A 27,826-nucleotide genomic window follows, 5' to 3' on the forward strand; every position below is an offset into this window, starting at 1 on the left:
TGTAAGATCATGCACATAAACTTCCTCATTTGCTTCCATAAGCAGAGGGGACTGGCCTGCTCTGTGCTGTCTGGCTTGGATTGGGTCTGTGTCTGCCCTAGGCACCCTTGGAGCTCCATTTCTTTAGTCTGAGCATGAGCCAGAGCCTGCAGGAGCAGGTAGATCCTGTTCCTCCTGTTGTGCCCAGTGGCATGCAGCAGCAGCCTGTGCCAGCAGACATGTGGCCTGACCAGAAATCTCCTGTGCTGTGCCCTCCCTTCCTTGGCTGCCCTGACTGTTGCCAGTGCAGTGACTGCAGGTGGTGGCCCTGAAGTGCAGCCTGGGCTGGTGACAGTGTCAGATGTGGTATCATTGCCTGCATGAGCTGAATTCTTGCCCCTGTTCCTCTTACTCCTGGTTCTTGTCCCCTGCAGAGCCTTGTTAGAGGGTCTGGTTTGGGGCAATGCAGAGTCCATATGGGAACAGCCTTGGCTCACTGCTTAGCAAAGCCAGAGGCAGCACAGCCCTCTTGGTTTCATTTACTCTCAGCCTAAGCAAAGCTCCCTGCAGTTCTCCCCTGGGCAGTTTAATTCAGTCCCCAGTGTCTCAAGGGTCCTGTGTGTCATTGCTGCTGTGTCCCCTCCTGGTCTTGGTGCCTGTCTTCTCTCTCCCTGTCTTTGGTACAGAGCACACTCTGGAGTTGTGGCTCATGATGTAACCAGTTGGTTCAGCTTGAGAGTCAGATTTGTCCTGTTGAAGTACAATACTTCAAATCCTGCCCAGTTGTTCCCAGTTGTACTCATCTTACAGCTTGAGGGCTCTAAATGACTCATCAGACAACAGGATATTAGAAAAGAATGTCAGTTCTCTTCCTCAGACTTGGTGGTTTCATTGCATTTGGTTTTCTGGCATAAATAGGCAGTCAAAGAAGGGTTAGTGTTATCGAGTTTCTCAAGAACACATCTTTGGGCACCAGGCAGTCTTGTGGTTAAAAGTAGGAAAGTAATCAAGACATATCCCACTGGTCAAGGATTGAGTATTCTCTGGATAATTTGTCATCCTGACCCCTTACCATTGTCTAATTTCCATTTCAAATGTTAATTCCAATTGGAGTTGTCAAGTTGTGATGTGCTGCAAGTGCCTTGCAAGATCAGAACTTCTATTGCCAATTTTGAGGTCTGCATTAATCAATGCACGCTTGGTAAAATGTATGGATTGGTGGCTCTCTTTGCTCTTCAGCTTCTCCACACTCTTGGTGAATCTTGCTCCTTGTTTGTTTGTAAGATAATTGCTTTGGAAATCATGTATGATTGGTTTTAACTCCAATTTTCATGTTGTCTGTGAATCTAAAATAAAAAATACTGTGTTTATGATGCTGGTCTTACTTCAGTTGCCTCAGTCACCCAATGCTGAAGAAAGGTTTTCTTTTTCCTGAAGCAAAGCTTTGTCTTATTCCATTGTCAGTAGCTCACTTGTGCATTATCTTCATTCTGTAATTAGTGATAATAAGATAACTTTATATGTAATAAATTCCTGTCACGTTTAAATCAAATCTAATTTAGTTTTGTGAAGTTGTGTATTGGCAAACCAAGAGTGTGCAGTAGTTGTCAGAGATCTAAAAGATAAAATAGCTTTATAGTTGTGTTTATAAATAACAGTTCAGTTGCAGTAATAGTAATAACAATAGTAATAACAATCTTTTTTAAAATTGGTCATATTCCAGCTCTTCCTGAATGTTTGCAGCCAAGGAAATTGTCAAGCATTGGCACAGGTTGCCCAGAGCAGTGGTGGAGTCGCCATCCCTGGAATTGTTGGAAAGATGTGTGGATGTGGCACTTGGGGCCATGGGTGAGGGGTGATTGTGGTGGTGGTGCTGGGTTAAAAGCTGGACCCAATGATCACAAAGGGCTTTTCCAGCCTTAATGATTCCATGGTTCTGTGCAGGCTTACAACACAGGACAGGTTGAGGCACAGTGTCCGGTTTTCGGCTGTTTGAAGGGCCTGGAAAGGCCCGGAGTGGCCTTGGGGCAGCCCGCGTATCAAAGGACGAGAAGAGGCTTCAGTTCTTCTTTTGGTCTCGGTGTTTATTAATTGTTTATCTAAAAGATTTTCTCTCGGCCCGACAGAGCTCTGCTCAGCAGCCAGCCATGAGCACACTCCCCTCCCTCCGGACAGTCACCTATCTTTATACCCATGGTTACGTGTACAATATTTATCATTTTTCCCCAATCCTTTTTATTCTTATTGTCCGGTGCACTTTTAGTAATGACCAATCCCAAAGTGCCACCATCACCACAGAAGATGGAGGAGAAGAAGAAGCAGAAGGACAGGACACGCCCCAATTCCTCCATCTTACTTCTCTAAACCCCCCTGTACAGAAATCCTAAACCCTGTGTTTCACCCTCTAATTAACCAATCCCTTCACCATTCACCCCGGTGAAACCCTCCTGTCCTCATACAGGTGTCGTCTCCTGTGTAGGATCAAAGTCCAGCCACCAGACACTTCTGGAACATTCCAGGACTCCCGAGCCCCCCAAGGGTGCTCTCGGTGACACCTCAGTCCTGAGGTGCTGAGATCCCACAGCACAGTGGGGTGTTCTGAGGGGCAGGCAATGGCACTCACTCCAGCTATCTCACCCTGCTGCTGACTTGTTCCTGGTGAGGGGATTTGGGTGTCAGCACAGGGCAGGCTGGGGCTGCTGAGCCCCCTCTGCACCAAGTTCTGTGTTCTGGTGGGGCTGAGGAGGCTCTGGAGGCCACGGGGGCCTCCTCATGCTTTGGGCTCCCCTGGCTTTTGACTGTCACAGAAACTCCTCTCCTTTCCCTGCTCTTTTGATGGAACCCTTCTGTTTTCCAGGACTGGCAGCCTCCGTTCGCGTGCGATGTGGACAAGCTTCACTTCACACCAAGGATCCAGAGGCTCAATGAACTGGAGGTAAACTGGAAAGCTGGGCAGTACTTCTGCTCCCAAATGTGTCTGTGTGTTTTTGGGAGGTGATGTTTGCCAGAGTTGGCCATGAGCTGACAGCACTTTGGACCACAAACAGCAATTTTTAATTAGCACGGAAATTCATCTGTTTGAGAACCTGGTTAGAAACATTCCAGGCATAAAAGTAATGTTAATGCTCATTAAAGGAACATAATTTAGGCCTTTTCCACACAGGTGCTTCAGAGTAGTTAAACTGTCCAGGGCCATAGATCTGTGTCTGTATTTTGTACTCATACAGCATCTTTCCAAAGGAAAAGAGATGAAACACTTGGAGTGCTTTAAAAATAGCCAGCCCTTTGGAAGAAACAATTGCAAAATCTGGATTCAGTTTGTGGAAATTTGCTGTTCACAAGCACTTTCATTCACTGCTTCAATGAATTGACACTAAAGGGGAGTGTGAGGAGTTCTGGTTGGCTCAGTGCTGGTACCATTTGGGATAATGGTGACTCTATGCCCGATTATTCTCCTGATTCTTGGTTTTTGAAGCCCTGAAGTGGTTGTGTGAAGTGCTGGGGAGGGGCTCAGCTGCTGGCTTGGAATGCTGAGGGGGTGATTTGTGTGACCACAAGCTGTTCAGAGCTCCCTGGAGTTTGCAGACAAGCTAATCTGTACAGATATGGCTAGTTTTTACCTTAAAATTAGAGAATGTGCTGAAAATAAAATATGTCAAAATTTAAGTTACTGCTCTTACATAGCAGCAGTGCAGTGATCTAACTGTGGTAATTGCTGTGCAACCAGCCAGACTTGCCCTGCTCTGACCCATTTGTATCTTTAAAAGTGAAACAAATGCACCTGAGAGTGAGAAAGGATAACAGAAAAAAAACCCTTCAAAAATTAAAAAAAAAATCTCTGTTTTGCTTATTGCAAATAAACCAAATAGTAATAAACTATTGCAATGATTAATGTAGTAAATGCAATAAATCCTGACAATGCAGCTGGTTTAGGGAGCTTTTAGCAGTAATAACTTACTGTTTGGCTGTTCTCCCAAAGTACTTTTCTCAATGCAGTAAAAGGTAACAAAAAGTGACTCAAGAAAAGATACAAATTCCATCAATTGGTATCTGCATGGAATTTATTTTTCTTCAAATGATGAGAGGGAAAATGCAAAATGACTCTTGCAGAGAGCAAAGCTGGGCAAGCAGCTCCAGCTGCAGTGCTGTAAACCTTATACAAAACCTACATTGCTTCTAGCATGCAGTTCACTTGTTTGGTTGGTTGGTTTCAGGCTCAAACTCGTGTAAAGCTGAATTTTCTGGATCAGATTGCAAAGTTTTGGGAGCTTCAAGGATGCACACTGAAAATTCCACATGTGGAGAGGAAGATCTTGGATTTATTTCAGCTTAACAGAGTAAGACCATTATGGAAAAACTCTCCTGAAGAGCTGCTGTGTTACCTCAGTTCCTGGGGTGGTATCACAGTGGGTCAGGGGAGATCTTGGGCTATATCTAAGCTGGGAAAAGTATTCCTTTGTTTAAAGCTAACATAGCTAATGGGAAGTAAGAGTAAGAATAAATTATCAGGGAAAGACTGTAAGTAACACATTATCATGGAAGTCTTCCTGTGAGCTGGGAGATCACCTTAAATTTACAGCTCTTCATTAAAACTGAGCTTGGGTATGCTGGTCAAGAATAAGCTTAGGCTTAATTGGGGAAAGCTCCTGAACAAAGACAAAAGTGAGAGAAAAAGAATTTCCATTAGAAATATAGAAGAAAAAAAATCAAATTACTTTTAGGATGAAATTCGTTAAACTTGTGGAGAAGTTAATGTATGCTCATAGCAAGAGATGGGATTCTCCAATAGGATACATTCTTTCTCTTTTTTTAATGTTTAGGGCAGTTTTTATTGGGAAATTTTGAGTTTATTTTATAGCACTTGTTCCAGTGAAAAGAACTGAGTGTCCTGTGCTAGAAAGTTGTGTTGGGATACAAAGTGACAAATTGCAGCTAAATAAGTTCTCAGAGTAGGCTGAGTGCACATGGAACACAGGTACTGACTTCTTTGTAAATTCAACAGGTTTGTAATTCCTGAATTACAGTAATATATTACAGGAATTACAGGTTATATGTTACATATTCCAGTTATTTTCTTAAAATAACTTCAATGGCAATTGTGTTTTTTTAAATCTATATTTTTGTTGTTTAAAATGTCAATTGGAATGTTGTCCTGCCTTTTTCTTTGAACACTGATAGTTTTACCATTAAATATGTGACTATTTTATTTTCACTTTTTAGCTAGTTGCAGAACAAGGAGGATTTGATGTGGTTTGCAAGGAGAGAAAATGGACCAAAATAGCCACGAGGATGGGCTTTGCTCCTGGCAAGGCCGTGGGCTCGCACATCCGCGCGCATTACGAGCGAATTCTCTACCCCTACAACCTGTTCCAGTCAGGGGCCAGTCTCTTGGTAAGCTGTGCTGAAAGCAACTGCTCAGTTCATGGAGCAGCCACTCTGGGAGGGTTCTCTTGGTTTCTGGAATGTTTGTGAAGCTGCATTTTGTGCCTGGTGTCATGCAGGTGACCAGAGGCCGTGCTCAGCAGTTCAGGAAGCCACAGGCAGACTTTGCATTAGAAGTGAAGTTTTTAGCGTTAGTCCTCCCAGGTAGCCTCTGACTCCTGTTTGCAGCAGTGTCTGTTGGCATTCTCTCTGCAGTTTACCAGAGCTTCATGCTCAGGGATGTTCCTGTAATGATTTCTGTAGGGCCAAGTACTGCTACATTCATGGAGCATTCCAGATCCATCTCTTGCCACAACTTGTGGGCCTGGGTGGGCACATGCCTAGAGTGACTCAGGGACTGTGCCAAGCCATGGCAGGGTTGTGGCACGTTCACTAAGGGGGACAAGTTGCAGAAAGCTTCCTGGCTGCTGTAGTGATGTTATAACAGCGTGACTTGGGATATTTTTCAAGTTTAAATCTTCATCCTTCCTAGTCATCAATCTTTGATTTGGCCATTAAACCATAATTCAGGGTTGATTGAGAGTGGAGGCCACATAATCTCTAATGAGGAATAGGTCTGATCTTTTAGAGCAGCAGTCATTTATTTGGAAAACCAAAATTGGTTGCAGTTGCCAACATCCGTTTTTATTTCTTTGAAATGCTCTTTCCGTGATGATCTTTCAAAGACAGGAGTGCTGACCTTTTTTAAGCAATAAATGCCCTAATCCTGTTACAAGCAATATCTCTGTGTACAGAAATCAACACAGGCCTTTACACAAAGCTACCAAAATGAGGAAGGGATTTGATGTAAGTCCAGAGAGGTTAGAATTAGACTTTTTCTGTAGGTAGTGACAATTACTTCTCAGTGAAGAACAGCTAAATTCTGCTGGCTCTTCAGAAAAAGGGGACTTTTGCAAACAGGATAAGAACAAAATAGAGTTGAAGATAAAAATCTTCATGCTAAGGAAACTGCTGGATCAAAAATAATGTGGCTTCCCTCAAACATTCATGTTAAGTAATGGAAAGCAGCATCATTTTCTAAAGGCATTTAATTGAAAACTTGGCATTTATGTTAGGTCTGAAAACTGTGATTTCTTTTTGGGTTTTTATTGAGCCTGTGTGTTTGTTACACCTGTCTTTGCTGCCATATTTTTGAGGTGCCATTGCACAGGGAAAGATCTCATTTAAATTGTAAAACAGTGAATATGGTACCATAGTATCCTGGGAATAGAAATTTCCTGAGAGTGTCTGTCACACAGTTAACACTCACTTCATGGCTTGCTCAGTATTTAACTCTTTTAGAAGAGGTTTTTCCTCTTTAGATGAGGACATGCTTCATTTCAAATGACTTTTCAAGCTCTGCCTTGCAATGAGCACTTGACATCTGTCCAAACCCGTGTGGAGGCAGTTCTAGACAAGTGATGCATGGAAGGTTAACTTATTTTTTAGCTCCTCCCCTCCCCAGACAGTTAAAATATTCCCCTCCTATATGTGGCAGACACAGATTTTTTAATGACCTGAGAGAATTCACAGAAATAAGCTGAGTTTAGCTCACTTTTCCCTCTAATTTGATTTTTTTTTTCCTGACAATGTTGTCTTTCAAGTGAGTTTGTTTTACAATACGTTTTTTGAGTATCATGTCAAATGAGATTCTTTTTGGCTTCCTTTCACATGTTTTTATTAAGTGGTGCTTACCCAGATGCTTCTTGTGTAGGTGTTTGTTACTGTGTGTCTGTTCAGAGGTAATGTAAGCACCTGAGCTGTGTTTTTGGAGGAGCTGTGGCTGTTCAGTGTGACAGCTGTCAGTTGGAAATGTGCTTCCTCCTTCAACAGCTTGTTGAGAGAAGCTCTTCATGCAGCTCTGGTGCTCATCCAGACAAGATTACTGCTTGTATTCACTGAGTCTTTTGATTTTTTTTTTCTTTATTTGGTAATACTTGAAATAGTCATTGCTTTCTTTCCTGCAAAAGCCAAAAATATGAAATTATGTAGTTTCCACTAATGACTGTGCCATAACTTTAATCTCATCTAGATCTGTGTATAGCATTATCTGTTTGTGTGGTTTCAATACATCTTAAAGTGGCTTCAGGAGTTATTTTGACAGATATTCCAGCTGGAGATATTTCTATCTACATGCTGAAATAATGAAACTCTCTGGAGCTGTTCAGAGGGGAATAGACCGGAATAGCATGTTTTCATTAAAGCTCATGTTCAGTCCAACAGCAAAAATTCCTTAAACCAGCCATTTGTAATACCCAAAGCAGCTCTCCACAGGGGGTATTTGTTTTCCTCTTTATTTTGAAATTGGACTAGACAGGCCTTGGGTATCCCCAGAGGAGTTGCAGTGAACCTGTTGGTGCTGGCTCCTGCCACCTGCACCTCTCATTCCCAGCTGTGGTAACTGTGTGGCATCCCAGAGGTCACACTGAGTGCCCAGAGGGACCAGGTCCCCTGCATGAACTGAGGTGTCCAGGATCTCCTGTCAGTGCACCTTCTGTGCTGCACTGCCCAGATGTCTCAGGATTTAAAGTGCAGCTACATTTTGGGGCCCTCAAGGTGGTCTTACTTCTGTTTCTCAGTGAATCCAGCTGACTCAGTAGTTGTGCATCTGGTCTCTTTTCCAAACTAAGGCTTTAGTGAGATTCGTATTTCCAAAGATTTATATGTGTGTGCCCCTGATAGAGATATTTCAGTGTAAGACATTTTATCACTATAGGACACAAAATAAAACAATGTGGACATGCAACTATCCAAGTTATAAAAGAGGGAAGTTTAATTTCTGACTCTAACATTTATAGATCTCTAAAAGTGACAATAGGTTAGAGGATGACAGTGCTACCTCTCCAATGACACTGAACAAACTAACAATTTATTAAATTTCTTCTTCTCCATAAAAAAATACAAAACAATAAGTTATTTACATAAAGTGTGTGAGAAAGTTTGTTACAAGAATATAAACATTAAAAAACTTAGAAAAACTTCAAAAAAACAAAACAACAGACATTTCTGTGGCATCTTCATTGTTCCTGGAGAGCAGTGAGCACCTCTGGAGCTTGGTGGGGTTTGCCCTCCATGGATGTGTAACAGGGGTGAACCAGTTGTGTTCTACAAGTACAGGGAGCCTGACTGACTTAATTACTACTGATAAATGTCTAAACCTAGAGGAGATTAATTGTATCCCTCTCCCCCCCCCAATTTTTTGACTTCCTGAAGGCCTTGAGACCATTCCTGTGCTGTCCTTTGTCTGCTAAAGGAGCTGCTCCTTTGTGGCTGCAGCTGAGGGGTTTTCACTTGCTCCCTGTCACTGCTGAGGGTTCAAGGATCGTGTGTGCAACCATCTTGTTGGAATCGAAGGAGATCATGGTCAGAGTGTGTGGGATGAGCTTCTGGGGAATGGTTGATGGAAGCACAACCTCACCAAAGCCTGGCTGGGACGAGGGAAGGACTGCAGAGATGGCAGCTGAGTCCTTGGTTGGAGCCAGTTGATTGTCAGTGTAGGGGTAAAGGAGGGACAGAGGAGTTCTCATCCTTAGAATTCAACAATTCCAGGTGTTCTCTTGGTCCAGCTGATACTGTGATTAACAGCCATTCCCTCCCACTGCCTTTGCCTCGGGTTAGAGAGGCACTGGGAAGTGTTTGTGCTTAAATAGGTGGCGAAAGATCATTGTTTAGGAAATGTGTTCTGCTGTTTTTCAAGGAACAGTTAATGCTCTTTTTTTGTGGGGTTTGGGGGTTTTTTTTTGTTTGTTTGGGGTTTTTTATTTTTTCAGGGTTTTGTGGGTGGGTTTTTTGTTGGTTTTTTGGTTGTTTTTTTGGTTTTTTTGTTGCTGAGGTTTGGGGGTTTTTTAGTTTGGATTTTTGGAGGGTGTTTTGGGTTTTGGGCTTTTTTGTTTTGTGTGTGGTTTTGTTTGGTTGGTTTTGTTTTGGATTTGTTCGGGCACTGCACTGAAGTGAGGCACAATCTGTTGGTTTTCAAGGTTTTCTTACACTTTTGTTTAGAAAAAGCTGTTTGCCTTCTAGATCTTTGTTTTCAAGCACCATATGTCCTCTATTATCAGAAGCAGTAGAAACTCTTTTTTTCTGATAATTTTGGTTTTCACCAAATGAGGAAATGAATGATTCAAGGACCCAGATTTTATAGAAGTTCTTTTCTGTTCTCTCATTTCCAACCTTTTCCCACTCATTTCCACTTTCTGCTTGTCCATTTTCTGTTCTGAGAAATTGTTATTTTTGCCATCATCCACTGATTTTGATGTCACATCATCTTCTTTCGTCTTTGGTAGGTGCCTCATCCATGGAAGCATTTAAGGCCAGGTTGGATGGGTCCCAGCCCCGTCTGCTGGAAGTGTCCCTGCCATGGGACAAGGTGATCTTTAGGGTCCCTTCCAGCCCAAACCCTTCTGCAATCCTGTGGTTCTGGTTCCATGGAGCTTTAAGGCTCTTGTGGAGAGGCAGCTGCAGTGCTCTGCAGCTCCAGACCCAACCTTTGAGCATCAGCCACGACTCACTGCTTGTGTGCATGAGCTGCAAGGTTGAGTGGTACTGGCATTTAATGCTGAAATTAAGTCAGCCATTTGCTTTCAGAGTATAAATCTAGGGTTTACAAAGACTGGGGGCAGTCTGAAACAAGCAGCAGTTCTGGATGTTTCTTTGGTCATTATCACAGGCTGTCTGTGGGTGATGGTTAATGACATCCTGCTGCCCTTGACTGAAACTCCTTTTTTGTTAAATACTTAGTTTTTTAGCATAGACTTCACTTCTAAAATAACACTTTTTCCTCCTTTTCCCTGCCTCCTCCTGGCTGTTATTTGTTTCTGAGTGTGTTTTCTGTGCTGTCTATAGGGCATCATCATCCTCACACCACTGCAGTGCTTCTCTCTGTCCTTTACTGCTCTCTCTTGCTGAGAAAATGCTTGTGATGGGAATAGGCTAACAGAACTGGGGAAGTGTGGATCCAGCAATTTCATGAATTACTTCCTGGCAACATGAGATTTTTCTGTCTGTAGGATTTGTTGTTTACTCATTAAAAACTGTTACATTTTGTCTGCAGTTACTGAGTGTTGTGTGGCTTGACAAACGGGGAATTGTCACTAATTATTCTGTTTCTTGCCAGAGGTATGCACAGTTTTCAGCAATTAAGTGTGTTCATTCAGCAGCTTGAAAGAACTAAAACTGTTCTTGAATATTTTCCCTTCTGCCCTTAATTTAAGCAGCAGTTGTCCTCTCCAAAACATGGAAAGAAGGGAGCTCCTGCAATGTGCATAGTACAGAGCTGTATTTCAGTTAGAGCAGGGATGTTTGATAGGTTGTAATTTACTTTTATATTGCTCTGTATGTTGGCATGAGAGCCACTCATCCTTAGGACACTTCAGCAGTTGCAGAGTGCTGCTGACCCAGTCTGCAAAGCCCCATCTGCCAGAAGAGTTGGGCTTGGTATTCCACATAGAAATGTTTGGTGCTCATTAACACTTAAAGGATGACTTCAGCTTTATTTAAGATCCATTATTATGGCTATTGCAGCCGTTAAACTGATGAGAAAAAAATGTTGTGCCTTGTTCAGATAAGTAATGTTACCATTGTCATACATGCTGTTTATTAACCCAGCACAGGAATTATTAGGGCCCTGTCTGTGTTCTTTCCATGAGCCAGGAAATTGTTCTGCACTGTTCGTATTGCAAGGAGAGGCAGAAACAAAGTAATCAAATTGTCTCTTTAGTGCTTGCAGAAGCCAGATCTGAGCAGTGACACGAAGGACAAGGAGTACAAGCCCCACGACATCCCCCAGCGACAGTCGGTGCCACCCTCGGAGAGCTGCCCGCCCGCCCGGCGTGCCAAGCGCCTGAGCCCCGAGGTGAGCTGGGGCAGGGCAGTGTGAGTGTGTGTGAGTGTGTGTGAGTGTGAGCTGGGGCAGGGCACTGTGTGAGTGTGAGCTGGGGCAGGGCACTGTGTGTGTGAGTGTGAGTGTGAGCTGGGGCAGGGCAGTGTGAGTGTGTGTGTGAGTGTGAGCTGGGGCAGGGGCTTGTGTGTGTGTGTGTGTGAGTGTGAGCTGGGGCAGGGCCCTGTGTGTGTGTGTGTGTGTGAGTGTGAGCTGGGGCAGGGCCCTGTGTGTGTGTGTGTGTGTGAGCTGGGGCAGGGCACTGGTGTGTGTGTGTGTGAGTGTGAGCTGGGGCAGGGCCTTGTGTGTGTGTGAGTGTGAGCTGGGGCAGGGCACTGTGTGTGTGTGTGAGTGTGAGCTGGGGCAGGGCCCTGTGTGTGTGTGTGTGGTGGGCAGGCATGTGTGTGTGAGTGTGGTGAGCTGTGAGGCTGGGGCAGGGCCCTGTGTGTGAGTGTGAGCTGGGGCAGGGCAGTGTGTGTGAGTGTGTGTGTGTGTGTGAGTGTGAGCTGGGGCAGGGCCCTGTGTGTGTGAGTGTGAGTGTGTGAGCTGGGGCAGGGCACCTGTGTGGAGTGTGTGTGTGAGTGTGAGCTGGGGGCAGGGCACCTGTGTGTGTGTGTGAGTGTGAGCTGGGGCAGGGCACTCTGTGTGTGTGTGAGTGTGAGCTGGGGCAGGGCACTGGTGTGTGAGTGTGGCTGGGCAGGCACGTTTGTTGAGTGGGTGCTGAGCACTGTGTGAGTGAGTGTGAGCTGGGGCAGGGCCCTGTGAGTGTGAGCTGGGGCAGGGCCCTGTGTGTGTGTGTGTGTGTGAGTGTGAGCTGGGGCAGGGCACTGTGTGTGTGTGAGTGTGAGCTGGGGCAGGGCACTGTGTGTGTGAGTGTGTGTGTGTGAGTGTGAGCTGGGGCAGGGCACTGTGTGTGTGAGTGAGTGTGAGCTGGGGCAGGGCCCTGTGAGTGTGAGCTGGGGCAGGGCCCTGTGTGTGAGTGTGATCTGGGAGCAGGGCACTCTGTGTGTGTTTGTGCCTAGGAACAGCTGCTTCACTGTGTCAGGGCTACCTAAACTTTGAGAGATTGTGAGAAACAACTGCTCACTTTGAAAGTTTAAAAAGGTTTATTAAACCTTAACAAAAATACAACATAAGAAAAAAGTTGCAGTGCTGGGAACTGCCCCTTGTGGGTACCACGTGGCCAGTTCATCTTCAAGATGGATGCTCAGGCTTTTATACCCCTGGGGGTTGCATCAGCCAGCTCTGGCCTCTCTCAAAGTCTGTCAGTCAGCTCTTCTTTGCCATTTATCAGTGCAGACTGCTTTCTTGTAACTGGACTGGGGGTCAGGTGTTGCCAGGCCTCACCCCCTAAGCACCAAGCTTTTCCATTCCCACCTGCCCCAGGTAAGGAACACATGTGCAGCTTCTTTGTACCTGTCCTAGACAGCCCAGGCTGTGTGATGGCAACAATACAGGGGGGAAAGGGAGCTATGGGGAGAACAGAGGACATCTGAACTACAATAACATAACTATATATCACTAAAGCTTTTCTTAATATTCACACAATAGTCATCCCTTAATTGCAAGAGCCAATCATCTCATTATACATCTATAACAGAAATCGTAAATAATGGGTAAGAATTGTCTGATGCTTTACCCAGTGTGTTACTGAGGTTTGGCATTCTGGGAGGCTCTGCTGTGGGGACTGTTGGTGAGGCTGTGCAGTAGGGTTATGCTTTCAGCATGATGGAGATACTGTGGGGCTCTTTAGATTAAAGTACAGGTGACAAATCCTGGAAATGAAGCAGCTTTGATCTGTTGTTCCTTCTCCTTGTTCTGTAAATGTACCAGGAGGTTTCTGTACATCTCTCATGAGTTGAAGCCAGCTATTAGATATAACATCAGCATCGTTGTAATTCATTTTTCACTCTTGAGTTCCATCAATTTGTGTTAATTTACCCTTGCAATATAAGATAAAAATGTATACCATCAAGTCAGCGTGGTTTTATATGATCTTACACGTCTTTAGAAGCAATGTTTGGATAAGCATGAAATGTATTGGTTATATCTCAGTATCTTCTGTGAAGACATATTTTAGGAGATCATGTGTCTCCTTTGTTGCTGGAAAACAGCATTGCTTTGGCTCCAGCCTTTCCAGCCTGATGATCCTATCTCCAGAGAGTTCCTGTTTCTTTTGTTTGAGCAGATGAAGAGCAGGGGAGGATATTCCCAGGAGAGGGTCTGATTAGTGGTGACATCATGAGTTAGGAAGGTCACAGTTTGTTTCAGACTCTTATTAACTCCCATTGTTCTGGTCTTGGTCTTTATTAGTACTAATAGTACAGCATAGCTGTTGCAAACTCTGCCTGTAATTATGCTTGGTTAATGAGATACAATTAAGGGTTTCTAAAGCTTTTCCACTCAAATACCTGGTTACAAGTGGATTTATAATTCTGAGCAGACTTCAGTAATTTGGGCTGAAACTTTCCATTTGAAGTATCTGCCTGTGGTTGAAGGATTCTTGTTCTCATGGATCCCTTAGGAATTGACAGCAGGACAAATATCCACTAAAATTCCAGCTGTTTCTCTGGCAGTGGTCTCAGATGGCACCAACAGAGAGAGCACATTTTTGTCATTTTGTGGGAAACCAACTCCACATCCTAAGCCAAAAGGCAAGGCTGCCCTCTCAGCTCTTGCCCCAAGCACCACTGATGTTGTGTACCTCATTTTTGTGGAAAGAAAATCCATAATTAAGAACATAACTGGAACACACAGCACTAAGGCTGAATTGAGCAACAGGGACTGGCTGGCTTAGCCAGGAGCTGTAGTGTTTTAAGACAGTAATTTCCTAAAGTTAAGATTTGTTAATGTGAATTTTGCTGTTCCATATCAGTGCAGACAGAGAAGGTGATTAAATCCATTTTATTCAACATTGAAGCTCCAAGTAGTTTGCATTTGCACTGACCTGGTTGTAAAAGAGAAATGTTTGGTTCATATCTGAATTTTTTGCTCTAATGCAATACACAACGATTTGTCAATGTCTTAAACTGTGAGTCCTAAATTCATTCTCATGTTTGCCAGTTTGATGTTTTCAGTTGTGAGACACCCACAGTTTTCTCTTGCCCTTTCCTACCTGGTGAGTAAACAGTCAGGAGAAAATGTTCATAATGAGAAAGGAAAAGGGCAATGACTGTCTAGGCTGGCTTTGAAATGCAAAGGCTTTAAGTGCTTGATGTGGAGCAGTTCAGTGTGAAAGACCACAACAATGCAGGGGAGGTGAAAGTGAGATGACCTGATGTGATAAAAGGCTCAGGCCAGACCAAGAGCTGCTCTTGTGAAGATCAGTATCAGCTGAAGCACAAAAGGCACAGCTCAGAGGAGCTGAAGATGCAGAAACTGGGTGCCTATCCCTGCACTTGAGGCTCAGGGCATGCTGGCCCTGAGGCAGAACACAATGAACAACTTCTCTTGGTGCATTTCTTAAGCATTGGGACCTCTGAGTGGTGTGATGGAGATATTTGGGCAAAGAGAACATGAAAAGTGATTTGAAAATATTGTCAAAACCAGCTCTGTAAAAATTAAAAAAACAAAAAACCCTTAGACTGAACAACAGTTCCCACCCCATAGAGTACAGGGGGCTGTGTCCAGTCCTGCCTTAGACCTGACCCACACATCCCATCTTCTGGGCTTCAGAGAGTGGCTGAGTGACTTGAACCTCATTTTCTTGGAGTGTTGGAGAAACCTCTTGTAACACTGAGGGATTTGAGAATTGTTCTCCCACCATCTCAAAATTTCAGGGAAGAAATGTAAGCATTAAATGGAAGAGCATTATTCTGTGGTGAAAGTTCCAAGATGTACCAGCAAAAGGTCCCTGCTTTGAAGACTGGAGCATGTTCTGCTCCTCAGGAGTACAAGAAAATCTGTGAAAGCACCGAGTTCCTTGTGCTTTGCTTCTTAATGGGTCCCACTGAAAGCAAACCCAAATCCTGGTATCATTATTGGCATGGACATTTTGCAAGATTTACTTTCCAATCTTCCATGTTGTTCCCTGCATCATTTCTCTCTGAACTACTTGTAAATAATTGAAGAGAAGTATTTCAGAACTCCAGGTGTCTGTTTAGATTTAGTGGTTTGTAAGTATCAGATGGTTCTGAGTTTAATTGGAGTCCCCATAGTGTCTCTCTGACTCTCACTGGAACAAGGCAGGTTACAAGTCTTGAACCTTTGTGGTACTCAGAGAGGTGTTTGTGTCTCACACCAGTGCAATCCACGTGGTTTGAATTGGAAGGGACTTTAGGAAATGTTTAGTTGGGACTCACAGAGCCAACCTTTCCCAGAGCCAGCTGGAGATTCCAAACTCATCTCTCTGTGTTTGGGCAAGCAGCCAGATCAGCTGGCAGTGAGCATCTTCCCAAACACAAGTGGCAAACCAGAGTCTTCCAGCTAAGGATGTTACTGAGGGGTTTTTCCTTGTTTTGTTTTTTTTTCCCCTTTTTAAAGGCAACCAATGTTAAAAGTGAGACTGACCCTCCAGAAGCCAGAACTCACAATCTGAGACGCAGAATGGGCTGTCCCCCTCCAAAGAGTGAAGGTGGTGAGTGAAACACAGCAGAAATGCAGTTTCTGTTATTTTGCACAAATGTGTTTTAAGACCAGAACTAAAATTAGCACTTGAAACTATTCAAAGTATTTTATAAAAGAAACCAACTTTCAGTTAATTTTAAAATTGGAGTTTTTGATAAAAAGTTATTTTATGGATTTTAAGTATTTTGGGGGGGGTTTCTTGTAAGTGGTTGAGTTTTCTTGAAGATGATGTTTTCATTTGAAAAAGACTTACACTTCTTTGAACTTGGGTGTCCCTTCTGGAACAATCAGAAATAAGATTGGAGCAATGTTTTTGTTTTGTATTTTAAATAACATCAGTCCATGAGCTTTAAATAGAAGAAACTCTTTTAAGAATGTATCAGAAATCAGACACTTTTAGGAAGGAATTTGGACTTAAAATCTGGAAATTTAACTAATGAAAGAAAAAGATAGTCTGTTTTGAGCTTAATGATAAAGTTCCCATAATATGATTAAATTGCTGCTATCAGCAGTCCTGAGTCTCTTCTCTCCTTAAGAAATAATTATTTGAGACTGAGAAATAATATTTAATGCCATCAAACAGAAGAATAAGCTTGTTGATAAATAATTTAGCCAAATAAATACAGGAACCATTTACAGCTACTCAATAATTGAAATTGCCTGAGCAATCTGTCAATCTCATTTGTTCCTTCAGAATCTTTTTTTCAGTAATTTGTTTAGATTATGGTGTTTTGTAATTTGAATTTTTTTCTTCAAGGAGTCTCTAAGCACTAGCCTCCTTCCCCCAAGAGTAGAAGGAAAAAGCTCTTAATAACATTCTTTAACACCACATGGAAAGAAAACCTTAGCTGATAAACCTGCTCATAATTCAATTAAAATGAATTAAAATGGCATATACTGAAAAACTGTGGGATGTGATAGCCAGTGCTGGCTTGTGGGGGTGTGCTGGGATTTTTGGATAACACTGGCTTCTGTAGGCATTGCAGGAGTTCAAGTCTTGCCCTGTGCTGACTGAAACAAGTGTAGGGGATAACAATTCAGCAAACACCTTGGTGTGATGCAGTCTAACAAGCAATAAATAAAAGAAATAATAACAAAGAATGCTAAGCATTGAAACACTTTGCAGTACTCTCATTTTTTTTCCTTTGCCCAGACAAGGAAATGCGCAGTGTGGTGAAGCTCCCTGAGAAGAAAGAACTTTCTGGGGAGCCAGAGAAGGACAAATCCAAAGCCAGATCTAAAAAACCCACCAATGCTGTGAGTACCCCCTGCCTTCCTGCAGCTGCATGTTTTGCAGGCATTTCTGGATTTCTCTAGGGTGTGTAGTAAAACCTGCTGTCACTTTGTCACATGGAGGACTCCTGGCTGCTTCCTGGAGCCCCAGGCTGAAGCACAGCAGTGTTTGTGCCTGCTGGAATTTCAACATTGCCAAAGCTTCACAGAGCTGGGAATGGCAGGATGATTAAGTTTCATTATCTCTAACTAAAGTGACTTTTTTTCTGTCTCCAAAGTACAGTCTCAAAATAAGCATTTTGAAAGCATAGTCCAGTGGAAGTGATTGTGTGAGCTGGTCCTTCCCCACTGCTCTGCAACCTCAGGGGAACTCTGTGCAGGCTGTGGCACATGGCACTTCACAGACCTGCCCTTGGTTCCACAATTTCAGCACAAATTGGAAGCTTGGTTGTTCAAATGTATCTTAAAAAAAAACCCCAGCTCTCCACATGCCACCAGCTATCCCCCAGAACCCCCACCTGAAGGCAGTGGTAGCTGTCTCACTTCTGAGAAGATAATGCTGAGATTCTTTCTGCTCATGCCACGAGCTGGGTCCCTCCTAAAACCAAACATGTTCCCATTCAATCCACACCTGTAGCTGGTACCTGAGAATGAGGGGTGCAAATACCAGGAGCCTGACACCATCACCCCCAAATGAAAAAAGCTTGTGGGGAGGAACAGAAGATGCTCATAAGGCAAGAGGTTCTCCCTGTCCTCTTGACTCTGTTCTGTGTTTGGGAAGAGACTTCCAGGCTACTGCTGGTGAGAGTTGGGTGTAGGACAGGCAGCAGAGAGCCCATCCCAGGTTGGAGTGCCTGTGCCCGTTCCTTAGGCCTTGGGAGCTGCTCTGTCAGAATTAAGAGCTGCCCCCCTACCCAAAGCTCCTCTGGGAGGTTGGAGCCTTCTCTGGGGAAAATAAGGAACATCCCCAGCAACAGGAACTCTTTTCTCCAGATTTCTGTTTTCCAAGGCAATTGGTCTCAGAGGGGAATGAAACACCTGAGGCTGTACATGGGAAAGCCCGTGCTGGGTTTGTGAGCCCCAGCAGGTGTTGGGTTATTCCTGCCCAGCCCCAGGTGTTGGGCTGTACCTGCCAAGGCCACAGTGCTGCTGATCTGAGCTGTCCTGGCACTTGGGGAAAAAAATGCATGGAAGGGCCTGCAGCTCTTGTGGTCTTTTCTTAAATTACAGAGGGAGATATTTAAACTTCTAAAAGAATATTCAGGGTGTGTTTGTCTCATTTCCATTGCAGAGATAAAGTAAGAATGAGCTTTGGGGAGTGTCACAGATGGGAGTTACCAAACTGCTTTCACCCTGAGTTACCTTCAGCTCTCCCATTGCTCCTGTGGGATTCTGTGTTGCAGGTGGATCTGTATGTGTGTCTCCTGTGTGGCAGTGGGAACGATGAGGACAGGCTCCTGCTGTGTGATGGCTGTGATGACAGTTACCACACCTTCTGTTTAATTCCACCTCTCCATGATGTTCCCAAAGGGGACTGGAGGTGTCCCCAGTGTCTGGCTCAGGTAATCTGACAAATCACTGCAGTAAAGCCAAAGGCTAATTTGTATTTTGTGGGCTTTTTTTAACCTGATCAAAAATAGAAAATACAATTTGTTGCTATTTAAGGTTGTGCAAATAAGGTGATAGAGGTAAAGCTAAAATGAAGACTGGAAATGCTTCATATTGCAAAGCTCACACTTATTGTTTTGAGCCAAAAATTGGTGTGTCTTTGAAAAACATTTTGGATTTTAACTGACACCTTTTCTCTGTACTTATAATTGGAGTCTCACTGGGTGCTTCAGTGTGATCATTTATGTATCTTATCCTGCTTAGCTCTACTAGAGTAAGGAAAGATTAGGCATATTAATTCATTAATGTTTTTGCAGATTTATAAATAAATTTTGTGATTTGGTGAGTCAAGCAGAGTTTCTTCTTCTGACTCTGCCCTTTAGGAAAGTGTTTTCATTTCAGTGCTGTCCTTCCTTCTTACCACTCAGAAGCTGTTACAGGAGCCCATTTGTGTAAATCTGAGCACAGTGTTGTGTGAATGGGTTATAGAACCAATTTCCTTTTCCCTTGCAGGAGTGTAACAAGCCTCAGGAAGCCTTTGGGTTTGAGCAAGCAGCACGAGACTACACCCTGCGCACGTTCGGGGAAATGGCCGATGCCTTCAAGTCAGACTATTTTAACATGCCAGTACACGTATGTTCCTGCTTCATCCTCGTGTTGTGTGCAGTTCATTTTGTGTGGTTAGCTAAATTAGGTAACTCTAGGGAGGGAGGAAAGGAGGGATTCTGGTTTTGAATGGAATGAGATCCCAAATCAGAGGTTTTCATTTGCATCAGCAAATCCTGGTTCTTGCTGGTGTTGTGGTTTCTTGTTCCACCAGCTGCTTGTGGTTTTATTTGGTTTTTTCCCACTTTAGAAGAAGTGTCTGTAGGGAAGAGAAAGGTGACTGTCAGGCACTCCTGAAAGAACAGGGCAGCAGCATCTCCTGGAGCCACATCTCTGCTGCAGTTGTTTTTCTCTTGTTGAAATAATTTTAAAATTGAGAAAATCTTCAAGCTAATGGAGGTTCCTCCCTGAGACAGCTTTGATGCACATGCTCCTCATCTACTGATTCCTCACACATACTCCCTTTTCTTCTCATACCTAGATGGTCCCCACTGAGCTGGTTGAAAAAGAATTTTGGAGACTTGTCAGTACCATTGAAGAGGATGTGACAGTGGAGTACGGAGCTGACATTGCTTCAAAGGAATTTGGCAGTGGCTTCCCTGTTAGAGGTGGGAAGTTTAAAGTTAGACCAGAAGAAGAGGTAGGTCTTTGAGTTCACTGTGGATGTTTTTATTGCAGTTTTTCATGGGATAGCTCTCCTTGGTTTAAAGCACAATAATTGAACTGGGTTGCAAAGAGTTTGTTATGTGTTCTTGGCAGAGTATTTAAGAGCAGAGCTACACTGGGATTTTGAATAAATAAAATTTGCTGTGATCAGCCATTCAAAGCCATAGGTTTATTCTAGTAGTTAATAAATAACTTCCAAACCAAATAAAACCAAATTAAAAAGGTGTCATTTTAACAAAACAGGGCAGGTCAGGGTTGTGAAAGAGGCAAAGACAATGGAGGCTTTAGTCTTTGAGTCATTGACCTGTTTCTTATATTCCTCAGTTGGGAAAAGTGCTTCTCTTCTCTTGCTCTTGAGCAGCTTTATCTTCTTGGGTTTTTCCCTTCCTGTTGTATAAACCTGTGACTGTTGTGTTCCATTTTCAGGAATACCTTGATAGTGGCTGGAATTTAAACAACATGCCTGTGATGGAGCAGTCTGTGCTTGCTCACATCACTGCAGACATCTGTGGGATGAAACTGCCCTGGCTGTACGTAGGAATGTGCTTTTCCTCATTTTGTTGGCATATAGAAGACCATTGGAGCTATTCCATTAACTATCTGCATTGGTGAGTTTGAGGAATAAACCCAATCTAGGAAACAGTCTCCCTTTCATTCCCTATTCTCCTTAATTAGTGGACTAAAAGCACATTTGCAGAGCTCAGCCAGAGTAACCTGCTGTCCTGTTGCAGCAGGGTCAAATCTGACAGTGTAATTCCTACACTGATTTACTTTTGGACAAGAGGTCATGTTTTGGAAAGAGACATCCATTCCCAGTTTTAAAAAAATCCATGAAAGATGCAGCAGATACTCCATCAAATGTTTTATTATACTCAATATAAACTAAAAACCATGCGAGTTTTCTTTTAACAATCATCCAACTTCAGCTTAGCAACTCAGTTCCGGCAGGTTTTGTCTGTTGGATGGATCATGCTGTCATAAATCCTCTCATCAAGCCAACACTTGTCAGCTGTAATCAGGACAGATCTTTGCCATCTCTTTGATATTCTAAATAGACTGAACTCCTTGAACTTCTCACCTTACAACAGCTTTTCTAGAGTCTGGATTATGCTTGTCACTCTTCCTGAAACCTGTCAAGCTCTTTCTCTTTCCTAGTTCATACGAGTATTCAAGCAGAATGGTAAAACCAATGCCAGCTGCTGTTCAGTGGGTCCTTTTTTTGTTGGTTATTCAGTTGCTGCTCCTTGAAATAGCAGCTTCTGCAGTGCAGCCCAAGAGCCAGTGACTTAATTCACTTGTTTTCGTGGTGCTTACTGTTAAAAAAAACAAATGTTAGAGTGAGCAAAGGAGTGACAGTATTACATGGTAAAAATTATCTTTCTTGTCATGTGTTACTGCTTTTTTTTTTTCCTCTTTGTCTGAGTCTTCAGTCAGACTGAAAACTGTGGGTGGAAGAGGAGGTTGCAGCATAGATTTCATTCCTTCTAGGAGCATTTCCCTCACTGTTCGTAGAATGCCCTCCATAGTGTGCCCCCAATTGCATGGTTGTCTGCAGATGGCCAGGAAGGTGTGGCAGTGCATACGAGTTCTTGTGCATACATGAGATACATCCAGACATAAAAAGTTACTTGACCTGCTTTCAATTTATTTATCCTCCATCTGAAAAGTCCTTGATGTCCTTTCATTTGCAGATATCCTTCATTTCCCTTCCATGCAGGGGTTTAAATCTGCATTGGAGGGCAATGTGCAGTTGAGGTTAAAGCTGTTCTTGGCCAGAGCAGTCTGAACAACCTGCTTCTGCAGAGACAGTGCTCCAAACTGTGAATCAAAGACTCCAAAAAGCAGGACTGGTTCTTGGGAGAGTCCTAGGGATGGCATGTCCATCTTCAACATTGCCATGTGCCTTGGAGGGACCTGTGTCCTGCCTGGTGCAGTGTTGTGAGCAGCTAACCCCAAGGGACCCAGGCTGCAGCTGCAGAGCTTTCCTAGGGTTGGAGACAGTAGTAATCCTACAGAACTCTGAATTCTGTGTTGGTTCTAGAAATTGTAAAAGGGAAAAAAAAAAACAAACCAAACCTTTGCTCTAAAGATGCTTGGAAATAAATAAGATGTCAGTCCTAGACAGAGGAAGAATTGCCATCATTGCTTCTAGTATTTGTACAGGCAGGGATGTGGAGCAGTCAGGAAGCAGAGCAAAAAAACCTGTGACCTCCACTGCTGCTCCCTCAGGCTGCTGGCACCTCAACACCTGCATTAGAACTGCCTGTTACTTGTTCCCCTGAGTCCAGAGACCTCCAGTTCCAATATCCTGCTTCAAGTTTACACAGTTCATATCTGTTGTGTTACCCATTCCTCAGTGCTGGTATCTGTCAGGGAGCAGAACTCTCAACTAGCCCAGTCCAGACACAGAATGGATTTTAGTTGCATCTGTGACTGGTCTTCCTGGATTCCTGGAGTGGTGCCAGGATGATGGCCAGGTCCAAGGCTGGCATTTACATTACATTTATTACTCTGTAACAACTTGTGTGTAACTCCCTGTGTGTAGCTGCCCCTCCACAGTCCATCCTGCTGGCTCTCCTCTTCCCCTGACACAGGGGCTGTGTAAGTACAGGAATGAGCTCCTAGGGGTGAGAGATAGACTTCTGGATTCACACTTCACTTTTATATTTTGGAATTCTCCCAATTGCTTCATGATTGATGGAACTGACTGTTGGGTCAGTTTAAGTCTGCCAACTCTTCAGAAGTCTTGGAATAAGGTGATTTGTCTGTTTTCCTTTCTAAATACCTTTTCTAAGTTCATTCTTTCTAAGGCCCTGGAGGCATTTTTGTCTCAGTGCTGCAGTGAGCCAGTGTAAGCTTGTAACAGTATCTGCTGGAACACATCTGCATCCCCTTAATTCTCTCAGCTGGCTTGCATCAAGTGCTGAAAGTTCTTTGTTCCTACTCTGGATATGGATTTTTTTTCCCCTTGAAGTGTTGCATAATTTGAAGTTTGATTTCTACTTCCTATGTGTTGCTTTTATGGCAGCTGTACATAAGACAGAAAGAACTGACTTTGGTTGTTGGACCCGAGAGGGAGTTTGTGTTCATGGGAAAAGACAGGCAGCTTATGTTTTGAAGTTGTGCTGGAATCAGCAGAACTTCACTGAGGACTTCTTCAGACTTTTTCTCCCTCCCCACAATATTTGAAGTACCTGCTCAGAAGTGTAGGCAGTTAAAAACAGGTCTGGAGAAGAGGGACCTGTGTAAAATTGGAAGATTCAGGAATGTACAGCACCTTTGCATTCCTTCCTGGTGATATGCCCTTCCTTTGACATGGTGTATTTTAAAGCAGAAGACTAAAAATGTAACTTAAAGTTTGCTTATATTTAACTTTTTTTAATAATCTTGCAGGGGGGAGCCTAAAACGTGGTATGGAGCCCCAGGGTACGCAGCTGAGCAGCTGGAGGATGTAATGAAGAAACTTGCTCCAGAGCTATTTGAGTCCCAGCCAGATCTCTTGCACCAACTTGTCACCATAATGAACCCGAACACTTTGATGGCCCACGGGGTGCCTGTATGTGTCAGACTCCTGTGCTACTCCCCCAACCAACCCTCTTTGATGGGAACTCTACTTAAAGCTGATAATTGAAGCCACTTTTATTACAGAGGTGGTGTGGTGGTTTCCATGTGTGTTGCATCTTCCTTATCCACTAAAATGTGCCAGTGTGAACAGATGGGCAATGGAATTGTTGCCTTTGGAATTGACTGGCAGACTCTTCTCTGGAGATCCATCTTGGATATTTCTATTTCTGTGTCTCAGCTGAAAGGTTTAGGCTTTACCTTTGGAACAATGGCAGGAGCTCTTGTATGTCTGTTCAATCAGACACAGTTTTTTTGGCATAGAGTTTCTGTCAAGGCCCCAAACCCCATTCTTTGTTTATTTTGTCATCCACATTCTCTTATTTTTCCTGGATAAGTCCTTAGGTATTTAAAAAACATTTTTTCATCAGATTTCATCTTATTCCATACTAGATTATTCATGGGAATTATGTCCCTTTACAACTTAATTGGCTTTTGATGAGCTGACCTTGGGACTTAAAGGAAAATCTGGAAAAAATAGCAAAATTGTTTGTCTCCTATGGCAGCCTCCAAAATGGAAGGATGCAGAATGATTGCCTGCTTTCATGATGACTGTATGGCCCCAACAGTCTTAGATGAACAATAATATGAATGTTAAGGTTCCCAATTTCTCTTCCCCTTCAGCTGCACATTGGAGAGAGCTGGATCTGTGTTGACCCCAACCCTGAGGTGTGAGGAGCACAAGGCCCAGGCAGCCAGCCTAGAACTGTTCAGAGAGGGGTGTGGCTGAGTGGAACTCAGGCTTTCCAGGGTTTTATGTGACCCTTTATCAGCTGCCAGTTGTAATTCTTGGGCTTGTGGTTTAAACTCTGGGAAGTCCTCACAGAAGTTACTGCGAGTTGGAAATCCATGTTCTCCTCCCCAGCTGTGTTTGGGTGTGAGCTGACCCTGGCCTGTCTGTCCCCCCAGGTGTACAGAACCAACCAGTGTGCAGGGGAGTTTGTTATCACCTTTCCCAGAGCTTACCACAGCGGCTTCAACCAGGGCTTCAACTTTGCTGAAGCTGTGAACTTCTGCACCGTGGACTGGGTATGTTCCAAACCAGTTTTTTCCCTAAGTGAGCAGTTCCAAAGCTGTTCCTAGCTGCTCTGTAGCTCTGATTTATTGCTGAGGCACAAATCTAGGCCACAGATCAGAAGGAGCCTGTTACTGTGTTTGCTGAAGGTTTGTCATGCACTGAGCTGCAGGCTGCCTCTGGTTCTGAAGATTTGGTTTGGAATTTTGTGTCAGGGCTGATGTAACTTTTGCAGCAGGAGGGAGGCACAGTCCCGTGCATGCCTGGAGTATGAGATGCACCAGTGTTGCTCATTTTTGTGTCCCCGAATTCCATCTCAAATCAAAATGGAATGGTAAAATGTCCTAGTTTATTGCACTGGGAATTCTCTAAGTGCTTTCTGCAGCTGGAAACCAAATCCAGCTTGGACATCTTTTTTGCTTTAGCTTCTGTGATAAAGTTAGATAATACATGTAGCACATTACTGAAAGTTAAAGACATTGATAGTCCTCTTGTAGGGGAAAAAATAGGAATTGCACCTCATGTGAGAGCTTCCTCTTAGGTAGCAGAGGTGCTTTAGGTTTTTAGGGAAAGACACCTTAATGAGAAGAGAGCAGAAAGTTCTCAAGTTCAGATAGAAGGTTTGCTGAGCAGTGCATCATTCCTAGCGAGCTTCACTCAGCTCTCAGAACTGGCAGAGATGGGCACACATTACAGTTATTAGGTTAGAGTTATTGAGTAAGATCTTTGTCTTTTTAAAAATAAACACAAATGGAGGACAGTTGCTCCTAAGTTACAAGTAATTCTACCTTGATAGAAAGTGACTCAGATACACAGTGCTGTCTGATCTCACAAAGGGTCTTCTAAGCTTCTGATATTTCAAATTACTTCTCTTGTGATTTTTTTTTTTCCCCAAAAAGGTCTTGGCTATTTGTAAGTGTAGCCCAACTAAAACATTGCTAGATGTAAAAAACATTAATTAGAAGAGGAAGATGACTAATATTGCAAGAAAGCTTTTTGCACTTGACTCTGCTTATATGTTACTTGATTTGGTTTGGTTTTTCCTCTTGTCCTTCCATGAGTTTCACACTGGACCCAGCACATAACCTCATTGTAACTCTGAGCATCCCTGTTTGCCTGCTCCTAAAACAGAGCTGAGTGACCTGCCCAGCTCAGGGTGAGCTGTGAGCTGTGCCTGCAGCCAGTTAGGGACATGAGTGCTCCCTGAGCCAGCAGTTTCTCATGCTGCAGCACAATTCCTGTCAGCAGGGGAAAGGCCCAGGGTGCCCTGCACCTGTGTGGGATGGGGCATCCCTCGAGTGGTGGGTACAGGCCAGGCTTATGTACTTGTCCTTTTGATGCTTCCTTGGCCTCAGTGCATTTTTACCTTGGATCTTCCTGAGCCCACTGTGGTTGAGTGATTTAGTAGCCTTTATTTACAACCTCTGCAAGAGAGAGCATCTCCTTCAGCTCACACTGGGAAAGAGCCATAAGCATTCCTGGTGTGCACAACTTGGGATCTTGATGTCTCTAGTTTTACACTCTGAAGTGTGAATGTTGTTGCTGGAAGGATTTGTCTGGGGGCAGTTTCTGGGTAGTAGCACACAGAGGGATTCCCTTGATGTCCTGTCCCAAGTGCACCCTGTGTCTGCCCCGCAGCTGCCCCTGGGCCGGCAGTGCGTGGAGCATTACCGGCTGCTCAACCGCTACTGCGTCTTCTCCCACGACGAGATGATCTGTAAGATGGCTTCCAAAGCAGATGTCCTGGACGTTGTGGTGGCATCTACAGTCCAGAAAGACATGGCTATTATGATTGAAGAGGAGAAGAGGTTGCGTGAGAAGGTTGATAAACTGGTGAGTTGTAGGAAATGATGGTTTGGGTGGGAAGGGACTTTCGAGGTCATCTCATTCCATCCCCTGCCATGGGCAAGGACACTTTCCATTAGACCAGGTTGTTGCCAGCCCTATCCAACCTGGGCTTGAGCACTTGGAGGGATGGAATTCATTATAATGAATGAAGTAACAGTTGAAACAGTGATGTGAGAACATGCTGGTTCTTGTACTGGGGTGTCAGAGGCTTAGAGGTACTTAGTCCCTTCCTAAGTTGTGGATTTCAGAGGAGCACCTGGGTAAAGAATCATTGATCATGCACCTTATTTTAGTACCTGCCCTTTAATGTTGCTCAGAATGTCACTTTAAAGGTAATATTTGTACTTCCAGTCATTTGGTCAGAAAAACTGATTCTTTCATTAACCAAGATTTCTGTCTACCTGAGTTGAATATCTTATATCTAAACTTCATTATTCTTTTGATAAATTCACCTTTTGATGTTTTAGCTTGAAATAACCTCCTCTTTGGAACAGTCACTTCTTCATTAGGCTTTGATGTGCCACTCTTGCAGGGAGTGACTGACTCAGAGAGGGTGACGTTTGAGCTGTTCCCTGACGATGAGCGACAGTGCCTGAAGTGTAAAACCACCTGCTTCATGTCAGCAGTTTATTGTCCCTGCAAACCTGGGCTCTTGGTGTGCTTGTACCACGTTGAGGACCTCTGCTCCTGTCCCACCTACAAATACAAACTGGGGTAAGCTTGAGGTAGTAACTAACACCGTGATCTGGAGATAGTACTGTCTGTGTAGGTACTGTGATTTGGTAATCTCTGCTGTCAGTAGGGCTGCCCTCTGTTTCTGTTTCAGTCCTTTGCAAATCCAGTGCCCCCACAACAATGGGACTGTTTTGTGCTCACACACAAAGCCTCTTCAGCATTCAGCTCTACTTGTTCTATAATGGCAAAAATTGCTAGCTAAGTTAGTTTGCATTTTTATTTATAGCAACCAGGTCAGTGTCCCTTAGATCCAGTCCTTGCCAAGGAGTATTGTTGTGCTTTTTGGAGCTTTCTTTCCCATTGTTAACTTTGCTGTGCTCTTTAGTACGTCGTTTGTCCTACATGAATGTAGCTTGCTCTAAGACAGTGTCCAAACTCCTTAATTGTCCCATAGAAATTGCTTTTGGAAGCAATTACAACATTTATCTCAAAAGGAATGGTGTGGTTGTAAGGTCTTAATTGTGTAACCCTGAGCACACAGAAACTTATTTCTGTGTTGTACTGACCAACACATCTTAGAATTACCAAATGGTTTGGTCTGGAAGGGACCTTAAAGCTCATCCCGTTCCATCCATGCCATGGGCAGGGGCACCTTCCAGCAGTCCCACCCAGCCTGGGCCCTCGTGCAGCCGCGGTGTTGCGGGGGTTTGAGT

General features: G+C 43.7%; 1 protein-coding gene across 2 annotated transcripts in view; it reads left to right on the forward strand.

Annotated features, from left to right (window-relative positions):
* KDM5B (lysine demethylase 5B) overlaps nt 1–27,826 on the forward strand; it is a 60,370-nt gene that overhangs the window by 10,478 nt on the left and 22,066 nt on the right. The window contains exons 2-15 of one of the 2 annotated variants that reach the window (XM_064732909.1): nt 2,837–2,914; nt 4,194–4,316; nt 5,200–5,370; nt 11,117–11,251; nt 15,758–15,848; nt 16,995–17,098; nt 18,478–18,636; nt 19,196–19,315; nt 19,770–19,928; nt 20,381–20,562; nt 23,348–23,510; nt 24,485–24,604; nt 26,229–26,423; nt 26,971–27,152. In XM_064732909.1, coding sequence (XP_064588979.1) covers nt 2,837–2,914; nt 4,194–4,316; nt 5,200–5,370; nt 11,117–11,251; nt 15,758–15,848; nt 16,995–17,098; nt 18,478–18,636; nt 19,196–19,315; nt 19,770–19,928; nt 20,381–20,562; nt 23,348–23,510; nt 24,485–24,604; nt 26,229–26,423; nt 26,971–27,152 — 1,982 coding nt within the window. Of the gene's footprint in view, nt 1–2,836; nt 2,915–4,193; nt 4,317–5,199; nt 5,371–11,116; nt 11,252–15,757; nt 15,852–16,994; nt 17,099–18,477; nt 18,637–19,195; nt 19,316–19,769; nt 19,929–20,380; nt 20,563–23,347; nt 23,511–24,484; nt 24,605–26,228; nt 26,424–26,970; nt 27,153–27,826 lie in introns of both variants that reach the window. The other variant, XM_064732908.1, reaches the window with a different exon arrangement.

This window comes from Zonotrichia leucophrys, chromosome 26, assembly GCF_028769735.1.
Source record: "Zonotrichia leucophrys gambelii isolate GWCS_2022_RI chromosome 26, RI_Zleu_2.0, whole genome shotgun sequence".
NCBI lineage: Eukaryota > Metazoa > Chordata > Aves > Passeriformes > Passerellidae > Zonotrichia > Zonotrichia leucophrys.